Source organism: Semicossyphus pulcher, unplaced genomic scaffold (assembly GCF_022749685.1).
Source record: "Semicossyphus pulcher isolate SPU_LCO1_2020_fin unplaced genomic scaffold, fSemPul1.0.p SCAF_12, whole genome shotgun sequence".
Classification (NCBI taxonomy): Eukaryota; Metazoa; Chordata; class Actinopteri; order Labriformes; family Labridae; genus Semicossyphus; species Semicossyphus pulcher.
In genome coordinates, this window is record NW_027211626.1 from 2,539,017 (window position 1) to 2,555,361 (window position 16,345).

Genomic DNA, 16,345 nt, shown 5'->3' on the forward strand with positions numbered 1-16,345 from the left:
GGCTCATTGATGCCTGTGGAGAGCGAAGGCTGGCCCATGTGGTCTGAGCCAACAGAAGAGCTACTGTAGATCGAATTGCTGAAAAAGTTAATGCTGCTTCTGAGAGAAAGGTGTCAGAACACACAGAGCATAACTGTTTTCTGCATATGGGGCTGCGAAGCTGCAGACCTGTCAGGGTGCCCATGCTGACCCCTGTTCACCGCCACACTGCAAATATGGTTCAGGAATGGTTTGAGGAACACGATGAGTTCAAGGTGTTGACTTGGCCTCCAAATTCCCCACATCTCAATCCAATGGAGCATCTGTGGGATGTGCTGGACAAACAAGTCCGATCCATGGAGGCCCCACCTCGCAACTCGCAGGACTTAAAGGATCTGCTGCTGACATCTTGGTGCCAGATACCTCAGCACACCTTCAGAGGTCTGGTAGAGTCCATGCCTCGACGGGTCAGGGCTGTGTTGATGCAGAAGGTGGACCTACACAATATTAGGCAGGTGGTCATAATGTTACGGCTGATGGGTCTATGTGTCCAAGTGTTTCAGGATTTTATTTACTAGTCCATCTTGAAGAAGAGTTCAACACTTTATTATAAAAATATTTGCTGCATTAATGTTATAATAACTTAAAAACACAAAATATATTTATAACACGGCAATGCAATGATGCATGATGAAAGCTAAAAGCTAAATGTTCATGTATGTAGTTGTCTTCGTCCTCTCCTAACTGATTTGGTGTTAGTTTCAGCTAGTCATGATGGTTACCTCTGCCTGTGTGCAGCCATGCTGTCTACTACTGGGTCATAAATAATGAATGAACAGATTCAATTCTGAATCTCAGCAGTGGACAGCATTACCACAGGCACATTGTGTTCCTCTTTACTGTTACACTGTTAAATCAACTTGCATCCCTCTCAGAAACAGCTCATGCACACATGTTCCAGACATACCGGCTGTGCTACACATATGTTTTTGTGCAAATTGAAATGAGTTTCCCTGCACCTGCACACCTCTGTTCATACCTGAATCAGTGATACAAGGGAAACTTCACCTCCCTGCGAACTGAGGCGGCCCGTGCGGGAGAAATTCCATCACATAGTTGAGTGTTGAGAGTTGTGAGGGCCGTGTTGCTGCAACTTGATGCCACAGCCGAGTGTTGTGGTTGAAGGCTGTGGTCAGACTGCTGTCAACCAGTGGGACAGACAGTGAAGAAACAGCGAAGGCAGAGCGCCATGGATTGTCAACATACGAGGTTTTAAGACAGATTTCAAGCTTGTAAGAATAATCTCTCAAATTTTAGACCATTAAAATTGCTTCAAATGTATTAGGCACCATATATCATCTCAGACAGCCCAGTTATTCATGCACTCTTTGTTTTGTATTGTATATAGTATGGGCTCAAGCATCACCAGCTTCACTCAGAAAACACTCATCCAATTAATGGGTTAAAAAGCCTGTCTGGTGTAGCATTGTCACTTAGTGAAAGACGTGCAAATGTAAAACAGTCTAGTCCCAGAATCTCCACATATAAGAGTTGTTATTGCAAATTACAAGTTATTGTGTATTTTATTGTATTTCCATAGCTGTACTGTTGTGTGGTTTTATGGTACTGAAAGATGTATATTATTATTCCATTGTGTTTGTAAAGGCTCGACTCTAAGGCTGCAACTAACGATTATTTCCACAGTCGACTCGTCATCGATTATTGAAACGATTAGTTGACTAGTCGGATAATTAATCGCACAATGAAAATTTAGTTGGAGGCTCTTTTAAGCATGTGCCAACTTTAACAAACTTTGCTGCTGATTTGGCTCCTGGCTCCTACTGACACATGAGATCAACAAAAAAAGTGTTTGTCCATTTAAAACCAACGACAGACAAAGTTCTGATATAAAATATAAAACAAGTACACATGTCCATCGTGCCTTCTCTTCAAATGCTTGCACATTACCGACATGCTCTCGTGCGGGCGATCCTTTTCTTTGCAGCGTTGAGGCTGAAATGCTCCCAGACTTTACAAGTGCTAGGACGCCATCGCGTTGCATCGGCCGCTGCCATTTTGCTATGTTTTGTTAACCTGTCACTTCACGGTTGCTGTTTTGCATGCATCCTCACAGCGTCCGTGCACAGCATGAAAAACATGCGGAATGGTCAACTAATTCTCGACTAATTGTGGCACCCCTACTCGACTAAGTAGTAGGGGTGGAACTATTCTACTAAACTCTGTTTAATTGCATCATCCAAATCATATAAAATAAATAAATTAAAGAACTTAAGTCCCACTTCTTTTCTGTTTAGAAAGTAATTGTTCAAGTTCAAGGTACGTTACCTGTTTAAGATAAAGGAAGTAAATCAAGACTGAAACAGTCATCTAGATTACCTGCTCTAGACAATGATTAAACCACACGTCGGCTGTCAGAGTCCAGCAGGACCGGTTTGTCTCTAATGATTATTCTTACTCACTGTGTCGAGTTTTTTTACACGCTGTGAAAATGATTACAGCAGACTTCCTCGTGAGGTATTTATAACGTGGATAATATCAGACTTGAATGACTAAAGAGTTAAACTTAATAGGTAGCTTGTTTCTGTCAGAATAGTAGTTAAGTGAGCACAGTGTAAATAAAGCTGCAGGGTTAGAGCTTGTGCACTCAGCTTGGTATAAATTATAGTTTATAATCTTAGAAATAATCCTTTAATCTGAGTTATAGTGACAGAAAAACTTGAGAGGGACAGAGAAAAAAGGTAAATACGAGCAGTGCATTACTCTACAAATATTACTCAACAGTGTAACACATGGGCGGAGTTAATTGTTTGTGATGTTGGCTGTGATTATTAAATCATGTTCGCCTGCAACACGCTCAAACCTGTTTAAGTTCTCACACTGACATGGATCACTCAGCAGAGACTCCAGCGTGTAACTCACTATCTTTATGTCTCGATGTCCTGCAGGCTAACGCTGAGGGTTTTAAAGAGGACAGGGGGCTTCTGACGAAAACATCGACCAGCCAGCAGAGTCTGCTGTCCCAACCAGTGCTCCCAGAAGTCCCAGTGATCAGCGGAGTGGAGGAGAGCCGAGGAGCGGCCGAAGACCAGGAGGACAAGGATGAGCTGGAGTTTCCTCACGACCTGCTGCCCAGTCTAGACTTCAGCTCAGAGTTCAACATCTGGGAGTCCTCGCTGGGGTGAGTAGAGTTACACACACATAAACAAACACGCCATGCGCTCTATCATGCAGGAAGTAACTATCACAGCTCGTCAAAATAAAACATGACAACTCCAAAAGTCAGAGGAGGCAAAAGTACACAGTCTTGACTCAAGTAGAAGCACAGAGACTAAAAGGTTAAAGTAGAAGCGCTGATTCATCTTCTGTCTTTTAGTTAAAGCGATAAAGAGCAGGTTCTGAAATGTACTCTTTATTTCTACAACTGTTCTGTGTGTAATTGTCCCGTCTTTTTAGGTCACAATCAGTGTTGATGTTTGGAAGATTGCACACAATGATGCAAAAAAAGAATCTGTATTTCCCCTCAAATGCATCAAAGCTAAAGTAACAAACCTTTTAAAAATGTAAGGAGAAGAAAGTACAGACATGTGTGGTACAATGTAGGGGGTAAAATAAATAAATGAGTACAGACACCTGAAAAGTCTCCTTTAGTACAGGAACAAAATATTTGTACTTCCTTACTTCCGAACTCTGCAAAAAAGTTTTTTTTGGCTGTCTCAGGAAATGTGAATCATGTTTATAACTACAGTTGTTGGCATACCCGGTCTGCTTCCTGAAAAATAATACAACAGAGATAAAACCTGTAAGTACTCTTGCACTTCAAATACACTGTGTAGCATAACTATACTACTCAGTGAGTAGAGCAGGTGTCTCATATACAGAGGCTGCAGTCCCGCAGGTTCAACTCCCAGGCTCGGCCCTTTGCTGCAGGTCATCCCCCACTTTGCTCAGCTGTCCTATCAATTAAGGAAAAATGGCCCAAATAATAATCTTTAAAAAACACAAACTATACTAGGAACATAATTTTACATGGCTCACCTTTTATTAAGCCAGATTACATTTTCTGTTCACACTGTGATTGATGGATGTCTCCTGTCTTACACTCAACAAATACAAAGCACTATATTATATTTATTTTGGCTATAAAAACATAGGATATTTTGGAGTAGTATAATTCTAAAGGCCTTAAAAACCAATTTTCTTTTATAACAATCGCTCAATCAATCAATCTACCTTTATTTATGCTAAAGAGATCATTGGTTGGGATCATTTACAATGATGTCGAGTCCAAAAGCAATGAAAAGACAGACGACAGAGTGTTAAAAGAACCAGAAGACAGATGGAAAAAAGGCCATTTAAATCAGTAAACGGGGGGATTTTGACACAAAGATAAAACAATTAAAAGGAAGAATAAAATACAGGTGTTAGAGAAAGGCTAAAATGTGCTAAAATAATTATTTTTCAATAAATAAAATTAGAAATAAAATAAATAAAATACACTTATCTAAAACAATGACAAATAAAGTTTGGGAGGTTTAAAATCAGATTTAAAAGTGCATCGACTTCAAGGAGTTGTTTATGGAAGAGTTTTCCACATTCTTTTCCTGCAAAATAATGGAAAAATAATTTCTGTAGAAATAGCCGAATACAAATTCTTGAATAAGTTGTCCTCAGAGATTATTTATATTTATAATATAACATTTTTTATTTCACATCAGAGGTATCTATATCTGAGTTTTTGTCACTGTTTGTTTAACTGGTTTAAAGAGGGCGGGGCTCAGCTGTCTACATGTGTGCACCAATCACAGTGTAGCATCGTGTGATGACAGTTGTTGCATTGTTTGCTTATTTTGACTGCACTGTCAATCAAGCCACACCCACACAGCCTCAAAGAAGCAAATGAGATGACTCAAGTTTAACTTCATAATAATAAAAGAGACGTTTTTTCCTTCTAATAAATTAAACTTTTATTGTCAGTTAAGTAAAAACATTTAATTTTACAGAACAACACGTAACACAACAAGTAGAGGCGCTGCGATGCAGTATGTCAGAAATCTGCCTCATTAGACGGACCCACTGCCCTCCTACATCTGTCCATTCCTGTTAGGGGTTATGGAGGGACTTGAGCCTTCCCAGCATGCATTGGGTGAGAGGCAAACTCCTGACAGTCCACTAATAAACAGGCTGAAACATAAACAGACAATCACAATGTGATGATCTTTAATTATTTATAATAAGCAGTTTATCACACTTTATGATTATGTTACAAATTATTTTTTCCAAGGTACAAAATTATGCGTTATTGATTAGATACACCGGCCTTCCCTGGAGGAAGAAGGTTGGTGATCAATAAAGTATCATTATTGTTGCATTACTGTATAATAATGTATTGAATATTCATGTTATTTGATTTATGGCTGTAGGAGAACAGATTTGTACAAACTATTCCGTCAAGGTGAAAGTTAATCAGATATGGATCTGTTGTTTGAATGTGTGTGATGTATGTTAATGTGAGCAGCTCAGGTGAGAGGAAATGTGAGCAGGTGAACCCCCTGCTGGCGGGTCTGCAGCATCACATGGAAGTCAGTTCATCTCGGTGGGTACAAGAAACCAGGTACCACAGAGACTCAGCATGATGAGTAGTATCAGCGTGTGTGCTGTGGGAGTGTGTTCTATAGAATATGAAGCAAAACCAGGGAGCATGGAGTGGAACAGAAAGATGACAGGATGATTGAATGTTTCTGACTTACACTCGAGTGTGATGGATGCAGCTGGTTGTCTAAACAGACTCAAAGCTCCAGGCGTGGTCTTCTGTTTTTTCATGTTGAATCATTCTGCATTAAGTGCTGCCTGCTTTTGTCTGAAGGCTGACGTTGATTGCACTAATTTCTCTGAGGCTTCAATGTGTTTTGACAACCTGCCTTACTGCTTTGGTATAATTATTATATTGCTTGACGTGATTGTGAAACTATTAAAGAATAAAAATAAGGATAACAAAGAAACCAGTCCCTCCAGGAAGCTGTGCTCCAGCGAATTCACGCAAATTCGACCGCAACTTGACCTTGCAATTTTTGCCAACTGTCCTATTACCCTGCCGCAAACTTCTTTGATATTCAAATTTTAATCCCCTGAGGTCTGCAGTATTATATATAAATAGCATATTTAATATGTTTGGAACGCTGCGTGTTGGAGACGTACTTTTATTTTTGCTGTGAAGTTACAGCTGATCCGTTCGAGGCTCTGATGTGATCGTCTCTCGTTCATGAGCTTCCTTATCGGCCTCAAACTGCAGAGTCTTTAAGGAGACTCTTTACAGTGAATCCATAATAATAAATCCAACACTCCATGTCTTCTTGTGGTTATTTATCCATATTGAAAACTGTTAGCCGTTCCCCATTATCTGATGCCTTGTGTTGAGTCTTTACACCAATCAGAGGCTCTGTTACTGATGTTTGTGTCAGCGCTGTTTTCAAATAGTTCCTGTTCTGTTATCAATTGTTTGATACTGCTGCAGCAGCCAAAGTTACAAGTAGAACAGGGTAAACGTAATAAATAATGTGAAGACTCTCCTTAGCGCATATGTAAATCATTGAATGAGCAAGTGCAGTGCCAGTTTTTCACATTTTGTTTGGCTTCTTGACACAGAGATCCAATGGAAGTGATGTCAGAAGACAAACAATTTGCTCAGCCGATAGATGGTTTTATTGGAGCGTTTGTCCCAGGCCCTCACCGTGGATGTATCATGTGTTAATCAGAAAAAAGGCCTCGAAACACCTCAACCTGCATTGCAAGGAAATCAGCCATTTTTGGCTGCAACAATCACAGAATGCGCAGCAATCCTGCAGGGACTGAGAAACAGGTGCACAAATGATGAACTCCTCAGTCAGGACTTAGTATCAACTATAAGGTTCTGCAGGATGATGCTTGACTTTACTTTGAGGGCACAAAAAGAGTTTATTATTGTCAGATAATCATGAAATAATGTGGCACTACTTTGTAACTACTCTTAGCAGTTTGATACTAGTATTAATCATAAATAATTATTTTAAAAAAAATAACAATTATCTGTATGTCCCAGTCTGTGCTCCATAGAGTTATTGAGGAACTTTAATTGATTAATTATCAGGTTGTTCCTCCCTCGTTCCTCAGTAACTACCCACATATATATGTACCGTAGTGTAATCTAAATACCAGTAAGTACTGTGCAACATTTACTGGAGAGGTTAACATTTTCAAACTGTCAAAAGGAAGAGAAAAATAAGCTCCTGTTTAAAAAGCTAATAATGCAAAAATCTGGTTCCTGCCACAGCAAAACTTTCCAGCTGCAAACTGTTTAGTCTCTGTTGCTGCTCCGCCCTTTAGTAAGGAGTGCCAGGTGAATCAGATATCAGATACCAGCGTTGAAGGGCAGGTCTGTGAGGTGAGAGACTAACATGTCGACAGGGCAGAGTCTGTGTAAAGAAGGAAATGACAGAGCCTTTATGGTGCAATCATGTGAGAAAGTATTGACCGTGTGTGAGGCAGATTAAAAGACAGCAGCAGAAGACATTAGCAGCAGCGCAGGCTGTCTTATCACTAAATAATGATGGTGGATCTATACACTTAACAGGGCTTTAAGATTAAGATGGCTCTAAAGCATTTTCCTGTACTGGCAGCTAATGACTCAGCAGTGACTCAGCAGTTACAACCAAATGGCACCAAGCTAGCCTAATTGTTAAAGACATTCATTCCAGGCATGCTTACATTAAGATGTTGCCAAGAGAGCTTTTTGTAGGGAAATGTCAGCGTTTGTTTTATCAGGTGACATGATTTATCACATTGTCTTTTTTCTTAAAGGGGAGTATTGTGCTGTTTCGCATCTGTAGGTGAAAGTATGTTGGAGTAATCCAGGCTTCTCAGTCTGCAGGCTGCAGTGAACGCCAGGTTTCACACAGTTTTTTCTACACGCTCAGCAGGCTTCGGAGAGCTGGCCAATCAGAAGAAAGCGGGCTTGTAGGGGCGGGGTTTCTTAAAGGGACAGAGCTGACTTGAGTCGTTTCAGGCAGAGGCTGTATGAGGGCCTGCACAGAGCGCCAGGGTGAAAAAACTTTGGAATTTCTTTTAACTGTAAATTATGCTAAGCTACTCCACAGGGGGAAATAGGAAGCTTGAAATTAGCATGATACCCTCCCTTTAAGGGGAAACAATTAGGTTGTAGTTATTTATATAGCATGTTTGTGTAGTATTCACAGTTGCAGTTCATTAACCATCCTTTACATTAAAATAGGACCTCAGTGTTTATTACAGTGGTGAGGGTAATGGAATAGACAGTATAGCTAACAGTGCGAGCAGCCGGACCGGAATAAATACTTTTCATTATAGTTCCTGTTCGACAGTTAATAAACAGTGCTACAATTGCTATAACTAGTATTGCTGCATTCATGCTGCTAGCTCTAGGTTCATACTTTAAAAGTGAGCGTGAAAAATGGCATTGTTTCAATACATCTTTAAGCTACTGAATTATTTGAATTAAACTACTTGTCTGTTGTTAATCTTTGGTATAATTCAAAATATGAAAATAAACATGTAAATAATAATAAGATTTGTTGCTTGATGGTTTACATAAATGTTGAAAATTGCAATGCATAGGAAAAATGCACACGTGCTCCTAAGTGTGTTGCCCGAACACCTGATTAAACCTTGTGTTTTGGAGCGTATGAACAGACCTGCATGATTAATAACAGCCGTGTGCTTAGAAACAGCTGGCAATATTTCTCATATATATGAGAGCAGGCATCCTGAGTGCAGTTGTGTGTGTGGTGTGTGCAGTGACTGAGCATGGGCGCTCTGTTGCATCGTGGAATGACCAGCTGTCTCCCTGCTAGTCCAGACTCTTAACTTTGTCACCCTACCCTCGTCTCAGGCCTCATGACAGCGACCCACTTCTCACAGATGCACAAACTTCACCTTGGCCTGTTGCCACACCCTACCCGGATGTCGGACCTCTGACCCCTCCCCAGTCCGCGCTCCTAGATCGGGAACTCCAAGAGGCCTTCCAGGAATGTGAAGAGCAAATGGCCTCACTGGGAATTTTTAATCCCACAGAGGCCCAAAGCAGCACGTCTGAGACCGTTCATGATGAAGGGAAGAAAACTGGAGAAGCGATGGTTAACAAGTCCAATGAGTCATCGTCGCTGCCTCCAATCATAGAGCAGCCGGGACACAGCAAAGGGGGCCATGGCAACAAGAGTACACACGGAAACAGTGAGGCAGCAAACAGGCAGGACGATACAGTTGTGTTTAGTTTCAGGAATTATATTCTGGGAACTGAGAGTAGTGCCGGAGCAGAAGGGACGCAGAGGGACTTAAAAGCAACACAGAGTGTGGAAGAAAAAGGGAAAGAGGAGCAGAAGGAAACGCCTACGCATACACAATTAGAAACAGCAACACATTTATTTAAAGAGACCCAAAAAGATGTAGAGCAGAGAGATAGTGTAAGAGAGAAACGTGTTGATTCAAATGCTGCCTTTGTGGATAACGGCACTTTAGATTGTAATACAGTGACTAAGGAGAAAGGCACAGAGGCAAACACAGAGATTGTAGACAGAAAGAAAAAAGATGAGGCTATTGTTGACAATTGTGCAGTTCAGACTGGAAAGAAAGATCATGTGGTGTTGGAAATATCAGAAAAAGATGTTCAAGATAAAGATGCTTCAGCAGAGGTGCAGTCAGAGAGTCAGACAAGAGCAAACGATCACACCGAGGGGGATCAGGAGTCAAAATCAGACAAAAAGGCAAAGAAGAAAGAAAAAAAGAAGCAAAGGAAAAAGAAAAAGGAGAAGAACGCAGAGACTGAACAGAAAGAAAACAAAGTACAACCTGATAAAGACTCACAGGATAATGTAGAATTAGAGGCACAAGCAGACATCCAGACTGTGATTTGCGGGGAACAGCCTGATAATGGATTCGACTGTGAGCAACAGCTGAGTCCCAGGGGAAAACTCAGCTCCAGCCCCCCACTTTCATCCTCTCAGAGCAGGCAGGATCATCTTACCGACTCGGCCTGTTCACCTACATCCGACCAGGCTCTTTCTCAGAGGCCTCATCAGTCAGATAACCACACGCACACAGATGCCCCATGTGGTATGAATCAATGCTCAAACGATAGCTTACATGCAACCGGAGATGTCATCAACAACCAAAATACATCCATGACACATGTCCCAACAGTTATCAATCTTTCTGCTGCAGATAAGAGATCAGATGCACAAACACAGGAGGCTGCAGTTACCTCAGAGGCAGTGATACTCACACAGGAGAATCAGAGCCCACTCTCCAACAGCAGAACTTGTGTGGGAGAGAGCGGCGTGCAGAGTGCCCTTGAAGAGGCTTTAGTGGTGGTTGCTGCGTTGCCACTGACAACACCCACGATGCCAGAAGTGATAGAAAGCGAGGGAGAGGGAGAAAGCGTGAGGCGTGATTCACAGGAGAGAGTAGCTACTGTAGCAAACGCAGAGAGTAAGGAAGCAAAAGGAGAGGAGGATTTTAGAGGAAAGGCAAAGTGCCTCGGCTCTGCAGACGGAGAGAAAGAAGGACTCCTGGACAGCCTTCCTCAGCTCTCGTTAATCTGTTCACAGGGAAAATGCTCACTTGCAGCCAAAGAGGGACAGGCTGCATCTGAGGAGAGCTGCAGCAGCAAAATGCCACAAAACTCAGCTGAGGCTGAAATTAAGGGACCGAGGGAGAGGACCGTTTTCAGTGCAGAGATTTCACCGGCTGAAGAGGGAGACAGAGAAAAGGAGCCGCTCCGGTTAGAAGCATATATCAATACTTCTCCCCTTGGGCTACTCACTGCTCGTGATAGTCAGGCTCACAGTGCTGCGGGATTGGAGGGAGGAGGAGAAGGGGAGGAAGGAGTGCTGGATAGAAAGCTCAGTTCATTCAGCCAGCCAGGAGGCTCTGCTTATGGGGTGTCATCAGCTGAGACGGAGACGTGTCCGCCCACCGATGTTGCCGAGTCACAGCTGAAATCACAGAGCTGGAGGGAGCCGATTGCTACCATCTCTGAGAGCATCTGCACTGAACTGGACCCTTTCTCTCACCGCTGCCAGGAGCAGCGTGGCGCAGCAATTTCACCTCTCCCCACTCAGCCTGAACAGAGCTCCAGCAGTGCAAACGCAGGGGTAAGGGCTGATTTTGAACAGAATTCGATCGCACTGTCTTTGGGACACACTTTTGAGGAGTCATCCATTACAGAGAAAGAGAGAAACAACAGCCAAGTCTTCCCAACTTTAATCTCACCTCAGCCTTTGACTACTTCACAACAAATCCCAGTCGAGCAACAAGAGAGCAACATTCAACAGGTCCGACCTCGAAGTAGCGCAACAGAAGCTGCTGAAAGTGCAGCTGAAGTTCAAACCAAGACACAGAGCGATAGTGGCAGTGCTGTTATGTCTGGAGTCGGTGTGCATGTAAGTGACAGCAGGGGACGCAACGTTAGAGTTCATTTTGAGGACACAGTGAAGAAAGAGAGCGCTTCATCTGTGGATCTCAAAAACATGGAGTTTGCCTCTTTGCCTCCGCTGACCGTGCACGAGAGTTTGCACCATCCTGTCGTTGAAGCCAGCTTCATCTTCCCAGACTTCCTCAGCTTGAAGAAACCAGAAATCCCCACAAATGCAGCACTTACCAAGGATGAAACAGCAATACAGAGCAGTACGGAGAAAGGAGATAAGGACACTAAAACCAAGGAGCATGTGAAGATTGATCAGTCAGGCAACAAAAACTTGGCCACAAACACTGTGGATTTACAGCCAGTGACGGAGGCCCGCTCAAAACAGCTTTCATGTCCCTCCAAGACGAATCAGACTGGTAATGAGGAATGTTTTGACCTTTCACAAACATCAGGAAGTGCTACTGAGCAGGTGTCAACAAAGGTAACGAAGCAATTAGAGGCAGAAAAGGAGAAGGGTGTTGTTAATCTGTGTTTGCCAAAGGAGAAAGAGATAGATAGGTCTCATACTGAGTCTCAAGTCAAGCCTCAGGAGTCGCCTTTGATAAGTGATGCTGCTAAAGTTGTTGAAGCAAAAGACGGTACCCAACATCCTCTGTCCTTATCCTGTGTGCCTCCTGCTGATGGTGTTACCTGCAAGCCTTTAGGAGATGTCTCCACTGAGTTACCTGTTGGGCAGCTCTCTACTGATCTTGACCCCAGTTCAAAAACTCAAACGGTGACCCCGACCGGCGAAGCCTCTCTTCACACAAAGCCCGGTGACCCCAGTTATCAGCCTTCCACCAAAATAGATCAAACACCTCCTCGTGGACTTGTTGCTACAGATCCTACGAGTGCTCGTGAATCGACATCTCACTCTGCTGATCTCACAAAGGATGAATCAGTGAGTTCAGCAGCGGCCGCCTCTGACAAGTCTATTCCTGTTATCGAGCAATGTGCCAGTAATCCCACTTTTGTGCTGCGGCCTCCTGGCCCAATGTTGAGTCACTTGGAGTTCATTAGGGACTGTGATATCTCTCTTCCTGAGCCGACAGAGAGCTGCGGCGCTGACGGTGACGGCACCAAAGTCTCTGGAGAGGTGAAAAGCGACAAGATTATGAAGCTGACACAAGCGTCTTTAGGACGGGATCACGGTGACGTTAAAGATGATGTGATCTGGCCAAAAACGGGTAAAAATGAAGCTATGGCGTCTGTCGATGAACCTGAAAATTCTGCAACGACTAATGTGAATATTTCTATCTCACAAGAGGACAACATGACTCCTCCAATTCAGCCTCCTGGTGCAGTGGGCGTACTTGCAAAGGATGGATCTGATAATGTAGTTCCTCTATCTCATTCTGAGCCAGACTCTACTGGCATTAAACCTGTTATTTGTGAATCATCCATTAAGAGTGATCTAATTATTGTAAGCTGCCCACTCAGCTCTACCATGTCTACAAACGAGCCTAATGATGAAATTAAACAGAACAAAGAGAAACTAAACGTCGGAGACGAGACCTCTAGGCTGTTTGAAAAGGAGAAGAAACAACATGAAGAGGAAACAAAGGATGATCAGAAGGAAACAGAAGACGGCGGCAAGATGCAGACAGGAAAGGAAGGCACAACGACACAGAGTAATGAGCCAGATAAAGAGGCTGTGGAGGAAATTGGAGGCCTGCAGCCACCGCATACTCATAAAGTACAAAAAGCTGAATCACCAATAAGGGCTATAAAGGAGGAAGGAGAAAGGAAGAGTGACATTGCACCTAAAAGCCAGACATCTTCCTTATCTTTGGGCAGACCTGCAGGGTCATCTGGGGACACATTAAGTGCTGAGGTAGAGCCTGGTAGTGAAGCTCAGACTGTTTATGACCAGAGTTTGAGCCAAACTCCGACAGCAACACTGGATCGCAGCTCTGACAGGGACGCAGCAAAAGATTTGGGTGCAGCTCTTGGCCAATCGCAGTGCGTACCAGATCCAAACTGTTTTGCTAAGCAACAGGAGCAACAACAGCAACGTCCGGGATCAAAACATCCAACAGAGGAGTTGTCAGGTGTCTGTTTGGAGGGATTGGAAAAGACTAACAGGCAGGTCAGACAGGCCGAAGCACTGGTTCAAGGGGTGAAAGAGGTAGCCGAGGAAGGCGACGGCTCTGTTGGGAGTTTGTGTCAGTCAGGAAGCAAAGATGAGTTGACAGGTGATGACAGCAGACGCAATGAACGAGTGATGGGTCCAGAGAAAGGCGAGAGAGAGGAAGGCCAAGCTGCAGCAGTGGTGGATGGGTTTTATGTGCCGTCTCACCTTGCCAGTGATTTAAATGCGAGTGGAAGGGCTGCTGAGAAAAATGTCTCTGCTGGAGGCGCCAAGGAAATAACAGCTTCCTCTCATGTAGGCGAAACAAGGCAGGGAATAGAGGAGAATAAAAGCCCCGGGTTGGGGGTAGATTCAGTTTTAATGCCAGACACTAAAGTTGTGAGTGATATGAGGGGTAAAGGTCAGCAAAAAAGCAATCTATCAGCTGCCTGTCAAGATCACCGTGGACAACCTGAGAACACTGCGGTGTCTGTTGAGTCTGCATCACAGGGACATGAGACTTCACCTCTCCAGATTCCTGTTTTAACAAAGGTCAGCACAGGTAGTCATGACATTCATGCAGAAGTTGTTCCAAGTGCAAACCAGGCTGAAGAAGTTCACACAAAAATTACTTTGCCAGATTCTGTTGGAAGTGTGGAAAAGGATTTTAGCGCCGTGAAAAGCCACAGTAGTGAAACTGAGGAGTGTAAAATTCAGGACACAGTGTGCGAACCTCTTGAGCTACAAAGCTCCAATGTAAGCTCAGCCACACAAAGCAGCACAGTAGCAGAAACGGCCATAAAAGGCCCTGATGTAGGGGAGATTAGAAAGGAAGATAAAGCAGCTTTGGAAGGAGAGAAAGCTGGGAGCCAGGGGACAGGACAAAATGAGATAAAGGGGATAGACGGTGAAGCAAAGGGGAAACAAGGGGTCGTAAATGTACCAAGAAGAGCTGAAGACAAAGGATCAATTACAGGCTCAGATCTCAGTGAAAGTGGGGAGTCACAAAGCAGTGTTGTTTGTCACTCTGAAGGGAGTGTTGGTCTTTCTAAGGCAACAGAAAATGACAAAGATAAAACAGCCCCATCAAAGTGTGCAGAAGGTTTAGCCTCAGCTCCTCTTGCAGCCTCTACTCAGTCAGAGAATCAGCAAAGGCCCCACGATGATATTATGGTAAACCCCGTTGTTGCTGCTCTCCAAAGTGAAGGAAGATCACTTGAACAAGCTCCTGCCTGCATCTCTTCTGTTGAACAAGTGTCTGTAAAAACAGAGATTCCTGCTGCTCCATCACCGGCCCAAGAACAAGATACAAACTGGATAGAAGCTCTTAAAGAAGCTGCATCTCATTCTCAGAGTAAACAAGAAAACACAGTGGAGAAACAAAGGTAAACACAAGAGCGTGTGTGTGTTTGACATTGTGAGAAAGGCCTTAAAGGGATGGTTCAGATTTTTTAAATGGGGTTATATGAGGTACTTATCAATAGTGAGGCATATAAATGTAGAACCTGTAAACAAGTGATATGATTTTTGTTGTTAGTCGCCTGGTTTCCATTTGTAGTCTGAGTATCGTCCATTAGTGTTTCTCTGGCTGTGGATGTACGCAGCAGATAAAAGAGGCAGAACACATCATCTGTGATCAGCTATAATATCACGATATGAAGTTATAGCTTTCTATTAATGTCTATCATTGGATGGGACTAAAAACACAGTATTTCACCTGGATGGGCGGGATGGCTTTGCAGGACGTAACAGTGCATGTGTTGGCGAGCTCTGTGACCGTCAGCTGTCTCAGCGCTAACTGTTAGCTAGCTAACTTTACGTTAACAGGTTGCCTTTGAAACTTTTTAAATCAATGATCACAGAAAAATATAACAAATCATCTCTGTTTGTTAAGTGTGAGCTCTCCTGTAGGTTTAATGGTGGAGTTCAGGCAAAGATTAGGTTATTAAACATCTTTTTAGGTTACAAGTTTGCTAGCTTATCTGAAAACTGACACATCAGGCACACAACAATCTGCATACTAGGGAAGCTAACAATCTGCTCTTAGATATTATTCCTTAATTTTCTCTTCTCAATTACTAGTCAGACTATAAACAATGACCAGTACACTGAAAAGGAAGTCTTGGCCTTGAATTTCTTTCACCCAAAGTCCCCAAAAGTCGTCCGCCAAGCCCAGAAGCTGTATCGTCATCAGAGCCGAGAACCGACACAGACGTTAAGCTATATGGACAGAGTCTGAAGCAAACTGTATTTTAGCCAATATCAGTAAAAGTGTTTATCAGTGTTTTAAAAGTATCTATTTTCACTGCTTCATCTTATCTGTTAGACAGCCCTTTTCCCACGCATGCAGCTGACGTGTATGATCCAAACTGCTTCTGGGAAATACACTGACTCAGGAATTCATACAACCCAGCTTCAAATAATCCAAACTTTCCCTTTAAAGGAGCACACGACACTTGATAAAAACATCTTTGTGGGTGATAAATGCTTTGTGCTTCCATGTGTATAAAACACCGCTGGAGGTCGTCGTGCTGTCAGTGTGTTACACAACATATGTTAGCATGCTGTCACATACCACGTAGAGAGACAAAGGCACATGTGTAGCTGTGATGGGTTTTGGTCACCGCTAACAACAGTCAGAACTACAACACAGATTTAAGACTTGGGTGGACTTATATTTGCATTTATATTAATATTTCCAATATGTGATGTTCAGCATTTTTATTAGTTGTTTAGCATTCAAAGATTTCTGCAGTTTTTCTCCACCAAGCAGTCCAGTGAAACCATATTCAGGATTTGTTTGG

At 43.0% G+C, this 16,345-nt stretch overlaps 1 protein-coding gene across 3 annotated transcripts in view; it reads left to right on the top strand.

The window, feature by feature from the left end:
• tacc2 (transforming, acidic coiled-coil containing protein 2) overlaps positions 1 to 16,345 on the top strand; it is a 72,034-nt gene that overhangs the window by 16,365 nt on the left and 39,324 nt on the right. For 2 of the 3 annotated variants that reach the window (XM_069659192.1, XM_069659193.1), the window contains one exon: positions 2,946 to 3,178. In XM_069659192.1, the coding sequence (XP_069515293.1) occupies positions 2,946 to 3,178 (233 nt within the window). Of the gene's footprint in view, positions 1 to 2,945; positions 3,179 to 8,578; positions 14,927 to 16,345 lie in introns of those variants that run through there. The other variant, XM_069659191.1, reaches the window with a different exon arrangement.